The sequence below is a fragment of the Rhinatrema bivittatum genome, chromosome 2 (assembly GCF_901001135.1).
Source record: "Rhinatrema bivittatum chromosome 2, aRhiBiv1.1, whole genome shotgun sequence".
Taxonomy (NCBI): Eukaryota; Metazoa; Chordata; class Amphibia; order Gymnophiona; family Rhinatrematidae; genus Rhinatrema; species Rhinatrema bivittatum.
In genome coordinates, this window is record NC_042616.1 from 335,851,666 (window position 1) to 335,868,544 (window position 16,879).

Genomic DNA, 16,879 nt, shown 5'->3' on the forward strand with positions numbered 1-16,879 from the left:
TCAAAGGAGTAACTTTTCATATACAACCCAATCCCTTTAGTCCACTTCTAATCTATAAACACAATTTACCCCTCGGTGTGTTGGAATTAATATGACCATTGCAGTTCATATATTATCTCATCCTTGTATAATCTCCCAAAATTTAACATAAACAGTCTCTCTCTCACTCGTACCCTATATTCCATAAAAGCCAGTTGAGTTTGTGAGTGCGATATTTGTTTGTTTTAGGGTTGCCATCTGATCATCAGGCAGAAAGCCTTGTCGGGGGACCTGAGGAGCTGCAACAATGTTGTCTGGTGGGGATGGCTGGGAGGCCAGATCCTGCCGGCCAGAAAGAGGGGGGCAGCAGTGCAGTGACCGGGGCCACGGGGTTGGCAGGGAGCTCAGGCAAAGGAACTGAAGGGAGCAGCGTTGGGGAACCCATGCCTTACCACCAATGCAGCAGGCAACTGAGCTGGGGGACCTGAGGGGGTAGCTATCGCTCTTGGAGGGAATCCTTGTTAGGATAGATCCCCTCTGTCAGAAGAGATCTGAAGATCATTGGCTTCTAAATTTTCATACTCATTCTCATGACAACAGTGTGATATGGTCATGCGGATAGGGAGAAGTTGCAGCTTTCTGCCTTTCTTTGTTTCCTTTTCCATCTGAGTACATGACCAGAACATCCCAAGTATTCAACCAAGGTTCTTCCATGTAACATCATCTCACACACTCTTCCATTTGAGATCATGTCCTTCCAGCTAATCTTCAAAATTCTTCCCTAACACCTCATTTACAATGAATATTTTCTCTTTAATATACATCCAGGATTCATTCCCATATTCCCACTACCAAGATGATGTGTGGACATAAACCTTTGTTCACTTACAGTCCCAAAATTTGTGTTTGCATTCCCAGGTCTTCCTTTTCCTTCATTATTAATGCTGAATGTGAAATAATGACTAAAAAAGATGAAAGGAAATTCACATTTGACAGAAAACTATTTTTGATATATGATGCACTTTTTTCAATTACAAAACTTTTGAAAAACTGCTGTCCTGTGAACAAAACGTTAATAAACAAGACAAAATGGTCTCTACAAATTGTCACAGCATTCACACAGAAGAGAATTTGAAAGGAAGCATACAATAGAAAATCTATTCTGACTTAATGTTCCTCAGATCTCTTTTTCACCAAACAGTTATAAGAAGCAATGTCCTAAACAAAATCACCCTGCACTACTCCTCAATTCCAGCTCATTCTTACTTTTGCTGTGGGTACCTTTCTCTAACACTGATTGGAGAAAAGCATTGGGAAAAACTGCACTTCCTAACCTACCCAGGTGAAATAACAGAAGGATCTCTCTACCTACCAAGTTTGCCTAGCTGTCCTACTACTGCATCATTACAGATCCTATTTGATAGGTGGATCATCTCCCTTTCTTTCCCTAACACGGCCCTTCTTTATCTATCACAGGCCTGCTTGAATAATATAACAGTTTTGGTCACAATGATTGCTGCTGTAGATTATTGCAGGTCTCTCTTAATCTCTCAGTAAAGAAGTGCTTGCTCACATTTTCTCTGTGCCTTCTTCTCTCCAATTTCTTATTATGATCCCTTGTTCTTGATTTTCTTTTTCTATAGAAAATGCTGCCTTCTTATATCTTATTGAAGCATTTTAGAGACTTAAATGTTCCTGTGATCATTTGATGAGACAGTTTAGGGAAAAAAAATTATTAACTGCCATGCAATTTTATGTTGTATTTTGTTGTGTTTATGTTACTAAATGTAATGTTAATTTGTAAGTCACTCAGAGTTCTTTTTTGTAAATGAGCATCTAAGAAGCTGAAATAAATAAATAAGTTCCAACTTGTTAAACTGCTCCACAGTCCACCATTTCAAGAGAAACCAAACTTTGAACTGCCAAGCAATTAAAATCTATTAGATTTCATTGTTAGATTTGCAGTGCTCCTGGCTCTCACACATCTATTAATGGAGCACCCTGGGGGATCCTTGCACAAATTCTCATCAGCTACACCCATATCTACTTTTGAGTTTGTAAGTTAACTTTTTTGTGGTGAGGGTTGTTGCTCCAGCTTCAAACTTTCTTTCTTTTTTCTGTTGATGACTTCTGGCATAATCTGATGCATAATCAGGAAAGTATGTATTTTCCTTTGTATGGAGGTACTGGACCTGCCAGCAAATAAAGGTTAGATTTAAGAAAGTATGGGAAAAATTCTCAAAGATTTTATCCTGTTGGTTCCTGTCCTTCCCTCCTCTCTGACCGCAGGAACCAGTGTTGCAGTTTACTATACTTTGTGCTTGTCACAAACCAACAAGAGAGAAGATAAACCACCCAAAAGATAACATGTAGCATTGGGGGGGGGGGGGGGGGGAAGCAATCTTTGTTTTTCCCTTCAGGTTCATTCAGTTTTTAAGTAGCAGTGCTTCTCCACATCAAGCCGTGAAATGTGGTCTGTATTTTTCCTTCTGATTTTATTTTAAATCTTAGACTGTTCTCTTTTACTAGTCAGTCTTGCTGAATTCTGAAGCTGACACACATTTCTTTCTGCCCAGTATCTGGATCTCTCCTCCTTACTGTTTAGCTAATAACAACGCTATTCTTACATGCTGCGAAATCTGAGACATGTAAAGCAACCCCATGTCTAGTGGCTCCTCCAACATTATTTGGAAATACAGTTTTTTAAAATTCTCTTCCTCCCTTCCCATTACAAATGCAAAGCTTGAGAGTGAAAGAAAAAGCTGGATCACTCAGCCAGAGAGTTAAAGGAACACTTTAGGGCAGGAGGATGCTTAGGGGCCGATGCAATACAGTGCGCTCACACGAGTGCACTGTTTAACCTGCTGTCGGACGCGGGTTAAATAGGCGCTAATCCACCCCCTAATGCAATAGGGGGATTAGCACCTATTTAATGCGAGTCCGACGCGGAGTGAATGAGTTATAGCGCTCATCACATGCAAATGCACGTAAATGAGGCTAATACTCATTCACTCCACATTCAAAAAAATAAATGTGTGTCTCAGACACACATTTATCGCTCAGATATTAACGCCTGTCTGGAGCAGGCGTTAATAGCTGAGCACACATAGAAGAAGTACAGAAAAGCAGAAAAAACTGCTTTTCGGTGCTTCTTCAATAAAAAAAAAAAAACCTCGGCAGACCCCCGAGTTATGAAGACAGACGCCGGTAAACTCGGCATCAGTTTTCATAACCGGCCGTCTGCCAGTAATGAAACGAATGCCGATAAACGGACGCCATGCGCGCACCAAGAAAGCGGCCGCTTTCCGCAAAATTTATTGCATTGGCCCCTTAGTAAATCAAGCCCTAGGTCTCACACAAAAATGAGCAAAGCTGACTGACTAGTTGACGGCAGAACATACAGCAGAACGTGGCAGCGTTAGATAAGTGCTGGAGAACAGTTCCCATTAGCATTTCTCTATTAAATTTATACAATTTGATGTATTTAAATAGCATTTAAGAACGAGTACATTCATCAAGGAAAATGTCTGCAGGTTCACCTTACCTGAGATGTAGTTGTCTCGTTCCCATTAATATTATCTGTAGATCTAGGAACTGGAGAAGCATTCTGCAAGGGGGAAAATACAGAAGGCATAAAGAGGAAAAACCAGCATAGCAGATTAACGTTCTAAGATGTACACCACCACAAGAGACACTCACCCACTCCCAGCTTCTCATGCAAGTATAGTTAGTGAATGCTATTCGTGCTTTCTTGTACTATTAATTTTTTTTTTACACATTTCCATGCAAGTGGTTATAGAACAGCATTATACATTTAAAGCCAGATTTTAAGTTTTGGTCAAAAGTAGGGATAGAGAGAAAAACAAAAGCATGAAGCTGCAAGTCAGTTTCTGTATAATTGTCAACAGTGCATCTTTTGCTAAAGGATTTAATTTCCCACAACACCTTGGGGGGAGGAAGGAGGAATGAAAGATTGGAAGAAAAAAAAAAGTCTATACAAAGCAAGCCTCTGCAAAACTTTCTGCAGAACGTTTGCCCTCAAGTCCTCCATGTAAGGATGCAGAAGCTTCTGCTTGTGCTAGTTTTTCCAGACTATTTTCTTTTTCCCTCTTCCTGAAATTGGAAGAAAATAACCCTGGGCTAAAGATGCACCATTTCAAAATGTGCACAGAAACTGACTTGTGGGTGTTTTTGCTTCTTTCTGGCCCTTCTTCTGCCTGAAACTTTAATCTAGCTCTCAATCTATTACCATTAACCATCAGGCTGTAATATACAAAACTAAAAAGCAGTTATAAGTGCAGGGGATTAGTGCAGCAGACTTTCTACATAGATAGCCATGCTTTCTGGAAAACTGTGTGTACCCTCACTACTAACAGTGTGTAAAAGGCACAGGTCAATTTCCTATGGAAAAACTCTGGTAAAGTATGAACTTCCATAACAGAAGGCTGATCTGTTGGGCTGGCCCAAGGACAGAACTGCCCTGAAGGAGGAGGGAGCTCCCAGACTACCTGAGTCCATGAAGTGAAGAGCACCATGCTCTGTGTTCCTGAGCTGGATAATCCTTGCCACAATTATAGGAGGAAGGTGGAGAGGGGATTAAAGACAAGCCCGGCTAGCCCTGAATGAGGGGTTCACAGCACCTCAAACTGGACAATTGCCTCATTTCCTTCCCCATCATGGACTGCCGCAGGCTCTGAACAAACCAAAGGAAGCTAGCAGGTGACAAAAAAAGAAAACACAGAGTTTGAAGCCCAGGACAAAAAAAATCTCTTCACATAGCTAGGCCAATATATTTCCTTTTGCTAGATGCTCTAACTCTGTATGTATAGTAGGCAGAACAGCAATATATGGTATCTGGTTATTTTCTCTTGCCACTTAGAGCTGTCATAGGTACAAACTGGCAATGAACCCACCTTTGTCAAACACAAAGCAGTGCACAGTCCTCAGTGTTGCCATGGTAGCATCTTAATATAGGGGCAAATTTAATCACATAATCAAACAGTTATCTGTTTCAGTATGTCTTGTGTGACAGATTTATTTAAGACATTTATTAAATTGCTGTATCCAGTCTTCTAAGTGGTATGCGAATAAGTTCTACTAAATTATCATGGTAGCTGTTTTTCTTTTCTTATAGACATTTATGTAGAGATAGATACATCCTTTTTTTTTTTAAACCAAGGCACTATTTTGGTATTCACAAGCATGACTGCAATACTTAGAGTGAACAGAAAAGCACTAAGCAAGCCAATGTATGACAAAAAAAAAAAGTAATATATAGACTTCACAGTTGGTGGTGCTTTTCTTCAGAAAACTGATCTGTGTTTGATTTAGGTGATGGAATACTTATCAAATTAGTGGCAGGAAAGCGAGGGCTCTATGTATCGAGGCTTCACTATATAGCTTTTGGCTGCACTGCTAGTGGTCATGAAATAATTAGGAGAAATGGGGGATCACCCTGGAAAGTGTTTACATCCGAACGTATTCGGGAATCACACCTGGGCTTCCCATCTCAAAGAATGTGCTGGGATGGGCCAAAAGATCTGAATGTTAACTTATGATGCAATATCCCAGCCCCAAACCAGGCATTCTTCTCAAGGGCATGATAAGACCACCCCTAACCATGAAAACTGCACTGATGAAATCCAAGGTTGAAAAGTAGGAGGGAGGGAAATTGCAAACTTCCCCTGCTCCCAATAGGAACAAGGATGCTGTTATTCCAGCCGCCCCCCCCGTTAGTTTCAGCGAATAAAAGGAGCACTATCTGTTATAGCCTGGGAAAAAGCCTAGATCTGGTGCAGGATTTTGGCTGATGACTTTTTAACTCATCTCTAACGATGCGCACAAGCAAAGCAATCTGGTGCCCAGGTCTCTCGGGTAGCATGAACGCCATCTCAAATTGAATGAGCACAAGATGGTGCAAGTAGAACCCCAGTGAAACCCCTGAGAAAATAAAAACCTTCCTGAACTCTAGGAGCAGTGTTCACTGCTCAGAAAGAAATTTAACACTTGGCTGTTTGCAAGCTGAGTTAATTGATAAATACAGCATTGAGGTTAGTAAGACAAGAGGAATCTAGACTATGGCAGCTGAGGGAGGTAAGGTGAGATGTTGGTAGGTATAGATGCTGGATGTTAGAAGACAAATAGAGGAACAGAAGAAATAGATATTGGGAAATCAGAGAATTGATGTGATAGGTGCTAGAACAGATTAATAGCAAAGGAATAGATGGAGGGTTTGGTTTGGTTTTTTTTTTGGGGGGGGGGGAGTATTGCTCTTAAATAGTAATGGGTAGAGGGTAGATTTGGAGGGGGAATAGGTGGGGGAGTTGGGATCTTTTGGCCATTTGGGGCTGCATCTTTGAAAAACTAAAAGGAGAAAGGCAAGATGATTTGATGGGGTTGACCATGGGGGGGGGGTGTGTGGGGGGGGGGGTTTGAGAGAAATAATGTCTGCTATGTTTTTGAATGTTGTTATGCTCATTATAATAAGCTTTGCTGTATTTATGTTTTTAATTGATTGTACACAGCTTTGGAAGAATTGTAAAACTGGAAAAGGAGATCTATGAGAAGATGTTTTAAATTAAAATAAAACTGTGTCCCAAAATGCCACAGTTGTAACATGCCGAAACCCACTATCCTTCCAGAGCCCTTACAGATGGGGCACCCCTTCTACTTGCTAGACTTTTTTTTTTTTTTTCCTTCTTTCAAAAAAAAAAAAAAACCTTCTCATACCAGGGACTTCAGTTAAGGCCCCTAGCAAGGATCTCCCATCACAGTATGCAGGAACTAATAACTGGCTGCCATTAAACATTTTAAGATTTGCCAGTTCTAAAAGAAAGATGCAACAAGTGAAAGCACTTGTCCTAGGTTTCTCTCAAGTAGAAAAATGGCATGAAGAGAAGCAGCCTGTGCTAGGAGGAGAAAACGTAATTCCTGCCCACTTCACAGTCTGACTAACACTTCCAGATTTACTCCCAAGTTCAAGTGCTTTTGAAACACCACAGGATGTTAACCTGTTTCCCTGCAGACCAAAAAGCACACAGGGATATGTGCTACAAAAGAGAAAAGCTGTTAAATGGGGAGCAAGGCAATAATTGAGTTTCTTTCAAGAACTGAAATTTAAGACTGAAGCAATACTTTTAGCAATGAACCTGTTTCCCCTTTACATCTTCTCACCCTGTACACCACTCGCGTTGCTCACCTTCACCCTCCATGCACAGTGAAGGATAAAGTGCATGCTCTGGGTAGGGGCTAACTCCCAAAGAAGTTGTTGACTAATGCATGAAATTTTCTTTTTTTTTTTTTTTATCTAGATTTTACAAATGTTGCAAGCATACACAGATCTTTAACTAAAGCACAGAATGGAAAAAAGAAAAATTGCTCCCATTCTTCTCCGAGAAGTGTGCTCACGTGTGTGAATGTTAGGTAGCAGGTGAGAAAGTGTGGCTCCAATTTACAAAAACAATTTTTCCTGTGGGCACTAAAATGGGAGAAATGCTTTTCTAAATCGGAGCATGGGTCCGTTGCAGAGCTCATTTTGTTTAAAAGGTAGAGAAGGCGCACAAACAGTACGACACAAACATGTTAATGATTTAATGTTAGAAAGGTCACATCATACGGCACATCAGCCACTACTGGGTAGTGAATCCTTAGTTTTAGTGCAGAGTTAGCGGTGGGGGGAGGGGGGGAGAAGGGAGTCAGGATGCCTTTGGGAGACTGTAAGCCAGAAGTAGCACTAGTTTGCCTTCTAGAATTACTCTCCTCCCCCCACCCAAGGCATCGCTGAGCTGAGAGGGGTGGGAAGACTCACCACACGGTCACTCTGTACTTTAGGCCGCCTGGCATGATCCAGAGCAAAGATAGTATACTCAGAGAGAAAGGCAGGCTCTGCTATCATCCCGGCCAGCAGCTGCGACAGTAAAGTGCAACAAGCAGGGAGATGGAAATAAAACACTGATGAGAAAATAAACGCGGCTCAAGGGTGCTTCAGAATCTTAGGTAACCGGCTCAGTTTCTGTGTTGCACTAAAAGCGTCTGCAGAGACAGGCAGGTTAATGTGACTGCCAAACTTAATGAAAGAAAAGGATAAATGTTTAAAGCCAAGCCTGCCCCCACTACAAAAAAAAAAACCAAAAAAACATCAAACAAACATGGATGACTTCTATTAGTGAGAGATAGGAAATGGTGACATGCATGCAGTTTCACTTTCCTCTGTAAGAAGTCATGGGGATTGCAAGATCTATGTGGAACAGTCAGCCAACCCCTTATGAGGCTATGCTGCCATGAACCGTCAATCGCAGCTATCCAGGGTTCTCCTGCACCCACCCCACAGACAACCCATTTTAGCTTCATGCTTATTTAGCTCAGCTATTACAGCAACAGACATCGGGTCAGGATCCAAAGATGAAAGCTCCTTCTGGAACCCAACCTGCATGCATAGAAATCACTGAAGAGAGATAGCTGGGCCTTCCTCCAGAGGCTTTGAACCATACCCCTGCTGCAGACCCAGCCTTGGCCAGCCCATGCAGCCGAAGCCTGCTTTGGGAACGGAGCCCATATCTTTCGCAACAGCAGCATACAGCATGATTACTGAGCCATCAGGCCGGCCCCAACTTTTTTCTTAAACGGAACTTGCCTTTCTGAGTTTATCTATACTCTGTGTGATATTTCAGAAAGAAAGAAAAGTAGCAATTCACAACATCAGTAAAATATTTAACGATTATTGGATATAGCAGAGTTGCTTACCTGTAACAGGTGTTCTCCTAGGACAGCAGGATGTTAGTCCTCACATATGGGTGACATCATCAGATGGAGACCAGCATGGAAAACGTAATGTCAAAGTTTCTAGAAACTTTAACTGGCACACTGACCTTGCCCAGCATGCCACTATCCATGTGGGGTCCCTCTTCAGTCTCGTAACAAAATTACGAAAAAATAAAATAATAAATATAAGGAAACCCAACTCCGCGGGGTGGCGGATGGGTTTCATGAGGACTAACATCCTGCTGTCCGAGGAGAACACCTGTTACAGGTAAGTAACTCTGCTTTCTCCTTGGACAAGCAGGATGGTAGTCCTCACACATGGGTGAATCCCTAGCTACAGGCTGTTCCTGAACAAAAAGACCAACAGGCACAACAACACAGGCGCTGTTGGTAACAGAGGAAGACAGCCTGAACCCAAAAAAAGGGCCCTAGGCAGGAAGAGATGGGTTTCACAGCTGAAAGAGATTCTGAAGGATAGACTGGCCAAAACTGTTATCGCATTGGCCATCCCTGTCTAGACAGTAGTGAAAGGCAAAAGTGTGAAAAGAACTCCATGTCACAGCTTTGCAGATCTCGTCCACGGGGACCGCTCTCAAGTGGACCACTGAAATTGCCATGGCTCTGACAAAATGAGCCTTGACAGAAAGCAATTCAAAAAATCTCTGAAAACCTACCTCTTCCAGATAGCCTACAATATTCCATTGAATGATGAAATCCAATGAAAAATTAAAAATGCATCCTAAACAGTTTTTAGGCACTTTTTCTCTCTCCTGTTTTGGTAAAAGATTTTTAAACATGTACTTTTAATTTATTTATTTTATATTAATTTAATGTAAATTTTTCTTCTATTTTATTTTTATGTTTTACATTTATATTTTTATTTCTTATTCTGTAAATCATTTTGATCAACTTGCTTGTAAATGCGGTATATAAACATTTATAAATAAATAAATAGATAAATAAATAAATAAATAAAATGGCCCCCAAAGCTGCAGTCCCACCTGACTATAACAGAAGGAAATGCAATCTGTCAGCCAGTTGGACAAGGTCTGCTTAGCAACCGCAACTCCCAATCTATTCCTGTCAAAAGAGATGAAGACTTGTGTAGACTGCCTATGGCCTGCTATTCACTCCAAATACAAGGCTAAGGCTCATTTGCAATCCAAACTGTGTAAAGCCTGTTCACCCTTGTGCGAATGAGATCTGAGAAAAAAGGTAGGCAGAACAACTGACTGGTTAAGATGGAAATCCCTCACTACCTTATGTAGGAACTTAGGGTGCATGCGCAAGACCACCCTATCATGGACCTGATTCGATATTTGTATCGAGAATGTCGGTATATAAAAATCCTAAATAAATAAATAAATGGATAAATTTTGTGTAGGGAGGATACGTCACCAAGACCTGAAGCTCACTGATTCCATGCACTGACATGAATGCAACAAAAAAGATAACCTTCCAGGTCAGGTACTTGGCGTCACAAGAACGCAGCTGCTCAAAAGGATGTTTCATGAGCTGAGCCAACACCATACTGAGATCCCAGGAGACAGCGGGGGGCCTCAGAGGCGGCTTCAGCTGGAGCAAGCCCTGCATAAAGTGGCCCACAATGGGTTGCACAGAGATGGGTGAACCATCCACACTCTGGTGATAGGCACCAATCGCACTCAAGTGTACCCAAATAGAGTTGGTCTTCAAGCAGCTTTGGTGCAGAGCAGTAGAACGGATCCAGGCGCAGTGCTCACACCAGGCGGAAAACCTCTTCCACTTCAGGCCGTAAGACTTCATAGTGGGAGGCTTTCTGGAAGCCACCAGGGCACGAGACACATCATCGGAAAGGTCAAGAGGCTGCAGGAGCAACCTCTCAACACCCAGGCCATCAGAGACACGGCCCAGAGGTTGGGATGGCACAGCATTCCCCAATCCTGCATGATGAGGTCTAGGGAGGTCCCCAGATTGATCAGATCCTGGATGGAAAAATCCCGAAAGAGCAGAAACCAGATCTGCCTCGGCCAGTGCGGAGCTATGAGGATCATAGTTCCCCTGTCCTGTCGAAGCTTCAGGAGAGTCTTCAGCACTAGGGAAAGTGGTGGATACACATACAGAAGGCCCTTGCCCCAATGGCGGGCAAAGGCATCTGAGGCTGGTTTGCTGTCCACCCTGTACAGGAAGCAGAAATGATCCACCTTCCTGTTGCAAGGGGATGCAAACAGATCTACGTCCAGGGTCCCCAAGCAACAGAAGATCCGATCTGCCACCTCTTGTTTCAGGGACCACTTGCAGGGCTGGAAGGAGCAACTCCACCTGTCTGCCACCACATTCTCCATCCCGGCCAGGTACATGGCATGGAGCACCATACCCTGCGACAGAGCCCAAGTCCAGATCTGAACGGCTTCTTGGCACAGGAGGAACGATCCCCATACCTCCCCTGCTTGTTGATGTACCACATTGCTACTTGGTTGTCGGTCTGGATCCGAATCACTTTGCTGACCAGCTGATCTCTGAATGCCCACAGCGCATATCAGATCACAAGGAGCTCCAGGAAATTGATCTGGCATTGTGTCTCCTGGGTGGTCTACAAGCCCTGGGTGTGGATCCCTTTGACATGGGCACCCCACCCCAAACTGGATGCATCTGTAATTAACACAATCTGGACAGGGGGACCTTGAAAGGGCACCCCCTGCTCCAAGTTGGTCAGACTCTCCTACCAAGACAAGGAGTTCTGGAGAGGCGGAGTAATGCGGATGAGGGCATGGAGGTCCTGGATGGCCTGCTTGCACTGGGACTGCAAGGTCCACTGAGCTCTGCGCAAATGCAAACAAGCTAAGGGAGTAAACATGGAAGGTCGCAGCCATGTGCCCTAATAGTCGCAGCATGCAATGCACTGGTCAGCCGGCTCTGATGGACCATTCCTGCAAGAGACACCAACTTGTGCGAATGATCTTGGGAAAAATACGCTCAAGCCTGAGTTGTGTCCAATCTGGTGCCAATAAAGTCCAGCTGAGGTGATGGGTCGAGATGTGATTTGGGGTACTTCGTAATAAACCCCAGGGACTCTAACACCCAGTCAAGTGTAGCAACCGCATCGCTCCCTCATGGGAGGGGCTCTTGACAAGCCAATCACCCAGGTAGGGGGAACACATGTACCCCCCCCACCCTGGCCAGGCACTTGGTAAAGACACGTGAGGCCAAGGCCAGGCCGAACGGCAACACTCTGCACTGAAAATGTTGCTCACCCACCACAAACCACAGGTATTTCCTGTGCCCATGGAAGATCCCAATGTGGACGTAGGTGTCCTTTCGATTGAGGGAGCAAAGCCAATCTCCTCTTTGTAGGAGGGAAATCAGGGTACCCAGAGAGACCATCTTGAACTTTTCCTTTTTTAGAAACTTGTTCAAGGCTCTCAAGTCCAAGATGGGAAAAAGTCTCCCTATTCTCTTTGGAACCAGGAAATACTGGGAGTAGAACCCCTGCCCCCGTTGATTCAGCAGAATGGGCTCAACAGCCCTGGCCATTACGAGGGCGGCGAGCTCCGACAACAGTACTTCTTGCTGCAAGGACTGACCCCCACAAGGGGCATGGGGGAGAGTCCAGAGGGACACCCAAAAGATTCAGCCAGTACCCCACCAATGCACGATGGACAAAACCCACTGATCCGATGTAACGCTGAGCCAATGGTCCCAAAAGAACTGTAGTCGGCCCCAACTGGAAGGTCCTACGACAAGAGTACGGGTGGTTGGCTTATGCTCCCTCGCAGCTAGTCAAAACCCCGTAGCGCAGCCTGACTGGGGCAGCAGTGGTGGCTGAGATTTGGTGGTCCGCTACTGCCTATCATGGCCCCTAGATCCTGCCCGCTGGGCTCGAGTGCAAGAAATTGGAGGATAGTACTTCCTCTGGTGGTAAAACTATCTCCTTGGGCCCTGACGCGAGGACATCCTGTACGAAGACGAAGGGTGCGATGTACTAGTCGAGTGATGCTGCAGGGTCTCATGATGATCCTTCAAAGTGAGCTACAGCATCCCTCACTTTAATACCAAAGAGGTTGTCGCCAGTACAGGGTAGGTCTGCAAGCCTCTCCTGCACTTCCGGGTGGAGATCTGAGTCCCTAAGCCAGGCCAGCCTGCAGGCACTAATTCCCGCTGCTGACACCCTCGCCATCTCAAACATGTCATAGGTGGAACACACCTCATGCTTGCCACATTCCAGACTTTGCTGGATAACCACCGCAAAGGCATCCTGCTGCTGTTGGGGCAGGTGCTCGGATATTTCCTAGACTTGCTTCCAAAGATTCCGAGAATACTGTGTCATATAAAGCTGGTAGGAGGCGATTCGGGCAATCTGCATTGTGCCCTGAAACACCTTCCTTCCCAATGCATCAAGCGCTCTATGCTCTCGCACTGCAGGGTCGGAGGCGTGAGTGCAAGACCACTTAGCCCTCTTAAGAGCTGACTCCACCATGACCAACTGGTGTAGCAGTTGACACTTCTCAAACCCTGTAGCCTGCTGGACCAGGGAGAGCACATCGGTCTTCCTGTTGACCGGAGGCACAGAGACAGGGTGTTCCCAAATTCTAAGGAGCAACTCCTGAAAATCTCATGTATAGGAACAGCTACCACCTCCTTCGGAGCATCCACAAACTGGAGAATTTCCAGCATCTTATGTCTGGTATCTTCCTCTGTTAAAAGCTGAACAGAATGGCCTTGGTCATGGCTCGCACAAACCCAGCAAAAGTCAAGTCTTGAGGCGAAGACTGGTGCCGCTGCTCTGGAGGAGACGGATCTGAGAGAAGGTCCTCGGAGTCATGGGTCGTAAGGGGCATCATCATCACTAAAATCACCCAGGGGCGCACATGAAAAAGGCCTTCCCAAGCCCAACGGCTGGGGCACCGAGGGCCCCGAAGGGCCAGGAACAAGACTGGGTAAACGCCAACCACGGAACAGAGGGCCTTGATGGCCCCACCGGCTTCAAAGGCCCTTCCCTCTTCAGAGGATCCCACAATAGAGATAGCATTGGAAAGGGGAGGTACCGGTGGCCACTGAGGCATCAACGACACCCTGGCCACTGGCATCGGCAGTGTCAGAAGGATGCCAAGGAGAATGTCAAGACACTCGAGGAGCAGTGCCAACATCGACAATGCAGGCTCCAGCACTGGTGGAGACACTTGAGGGGGCCGGCGGCTCGATGCCCTGCAGGACTCGACCAACCACCAACTGCCCCCTACGCTCCAGTTCCTCCTCAAAAGCTGCTGAAGACAAGACAGCCTGAGGAGGAGGAGATGTAACCAGATTTCCCTCAGAGCTCCGAGGGGAACCGGTACCCAGCACTGAAATCGGTGGGGAACGCCTCGGACCACCAGCTTTGATGGAGAGCGATATCTCCCCGCCACAGGGTCGCTTCGGGGGCATCACAGCAGACGCCAGTGCCAATTCGAGCCCAGCACTATGCGAGGACAGAGACCGATGGTGATGCTTCCGGGACTTCCCACAGTTTCTCAGCTTGGTCTTTCCCCTACGCCGAGGAAGGAGACAAAGTCCTCAAAGCAAGAGGAGATCGACAATGGCCGATCTCTGGCACCCTTCTCCACCGGAGGCCCTGGGGGAGGGGTGGACACCGAGAGATTGGTATCTATCGGCTCCCCATGTCCTTTTGGCATCAATGCGCCTGACGCCAGTGTCAAAGGTTTGGTCTTTCTGGATCTAAACAGCTTCTCCATTTTATCTAGGCAAGCACAGCAGCCCTTGGGCATCGTCTGTTCGCAAAAACGACAGCCCCAGATGTCATGCGATGCCCCCAAAGGATACACAACTCGTGCAGATTGAGGCACATAGTCCAAGGGCGCTGGGGGCACAGACAAAAATCCGAAGATGCCATGACGAAAAAGAGACCAGCACACGGTCGATAACCAGCTGACACCTGAAGATGGCACTGCAGGGAATCAACCGCAGAGAAGGTAAAACAATAAAACTTACCACACCACCAACTAAGAAAAAACAAGGAGGAATCGAGAGGGACCTGGCGAGGAAAATATTTCCGAGAAAAGAGCATGAACTCCACCACTGTGAGACGACTGCTCTGCAAAAAAGAAGAGACTGAAGAGGGACCCCACGTGGACACGTGGATAGTGGCTTGCTGGGCATGCTCAGTGTGACAGTCAAAGTTTCTAGAAACTCTGACATAAGTTTTCTGTGCCGGGCTCCATCTGATATCACCCATGTGTTAGGACTACCATCCTGCTTATCCTAGGAAAATTATATTTATTTATTTATTTATAAAATTTATAGCCCACTGATCCACAGACCTCAGCGGATTACAATAAACATACATAATAGAGATATATAATACAACACTCCCTGAAATAAACTGCACTGAGCCCCTGCAAGTTGTCATGGTAAAAGAAAAAAAAAAGGGGGGGGTGACAAATTAGGTCATATAGAACAGGATTGGTCTGGCAATGCAAGTGATATCATTTATGATATCAAACACAATATGAACTAATCAAATTTAGTGAGTGTGAGGTAATCTGCATCTCTTGCTAAAATGGCTGCCCTCAAATTCAGAGGCACTGTCAGGGAGATTCTTAAAGAACATCAAAACATATGAAACATTGATTATGATAGCAGATTCATCACCAGGTCCATTTAGTCTGTCCAATTTACTTCCTGATGCAATGCCATAGATCAGGGGTCAGGAACCTTTTTGGCTGAGAGAGCCATAAACGCCACATATTTTAAAATGTAATTCCATGAGAGCCATACAATATGTTTAAAACTAAATACAAGTAAATGTGTGCATTTTATGTAAGATCACACTTTTAAAGTACAATAAGTCTCTGAAAATATTACACCAGGCCTTAAGACACCAATACATCTCCTATTAGGAAAACGGACCAAGTCAGGCTGCTATAGAGTCCTACACAGAAACTACACGCCAGCAGAAAACCTCACCTGAATCATGTGCTGACCCTCACCTAACACAGAATAAAGAGACCAAAACGCATAACTAGAAGCATGCAGAAAAAACTGAATTGGAAACTGCAACAAGCCAGAGTCTCTGTATGCAGTGTAACAAAGGAAAAAAGAAACATCACCCATCCTTATAAAACAAATCAAGAAATATAAAATCATCAGCAGTAAAACTGTACTAACAAAAAGAACATATTTCGAAACAGCTGATGAGTGGAATATCCAATAATTAAAAACTCATATAAAAAATTTCCAGATACCAACAAAATATTTCAAAATAGCAGACACAAAGACCCAGTAATGAAAAATAATAAGGATACAAAAAATGTTTTGCTCTGCATACCTGGGAACGTTTGATATCCAGGTGTCCTGAGATTGTTCTGAATTAGCAGGAGGAGGGGTGGTTTGCTTGGAACTTTCTCCTCTCTCAGTCACATACCAGCGCTCTCTCTCACACTGGCTCTCAATTACACACCTATACACACATGCTCTCAGTCACTCACATATACACATGCTTTTTCTCTTTCACTTATATAGGCTCTTAATTACACATTTACACACATGCTGTCTATCTTTTCACGCTTACACACACACACACAGGCTGTCAATCACATAAATACATGCTGTCTTTTTCTCTCACACACAGACTCTCATTCACATGCTTATAAACATGTCCTCTCTTTCTCTCATTTACACACAGGCTCCCTCACCTAAATTAGCTCTCAATCACACACAGACACACATGGTCTCTCATTTATACACACAGGCTCTTAATCATACATACACATGATTTCTCTCACACACAAAGGATCTCAATCATACACATATACTCTTTCACACAAACAGGTTTTCAATCACAAACTTACACATACAGGTTCCCAATCGTAAACTTACATTCATGCTCTCTCTCTCACAGGCAGGCTCTCAATCACAGACATACTCTCTTTCACATATACAGGCTCTCAATCATTCACATACATACAATAAGAACATAAGAACATAAGAAAATGCCATACTGGGTCAGACCAAGGGTCCATCAAGCCCAGCATCCTGTTTCCAACAGTGGCCAATCCAGGCCATAAGAACCTGGCAAGTACCCAAAAACTAAGTCTATTCCATGTAACCATTGCTAATGGCAGTGGCTATTCTCTAAGTGAACTTAATAGCAGGTAATGGACTT

At 44.5% G+C, this 16,879-nt stretch overlaps 1 protein-coding gene across 4 annotated transcripts in view; it reads right to left on the reverse strand.

Moving 5' to 3' along the window:
• Positions 1-16,879, reverse strand: part of GOLGA4 (golgin A4) — a 456,386-nt gene that overhangs the window by 353,668 nt on the left and 85,839 nt on the right. For 3 of the 4 annotated variants that reach the window (XM_029589809.1, XM_029589810.1, XM_029589808.1), the window contains exons 3-4: positions 7,787-7,885; positions 3,524-3,586 (exon numbers count right to left, since the gene is read on the reverse strand). In XM_029589809.1, the coding sequence (XP_029445669.1) occupies positions 3,524-3,586; positions 7,787-7,885 (162 nt within the window). The remainder of the gene's footprint in view (positions 1-3,523; positions 3,587-7,786; positions 7,886-16,879) is intronic. The other variant, XM_029589811.1, reaches the window with a different exon arrangement.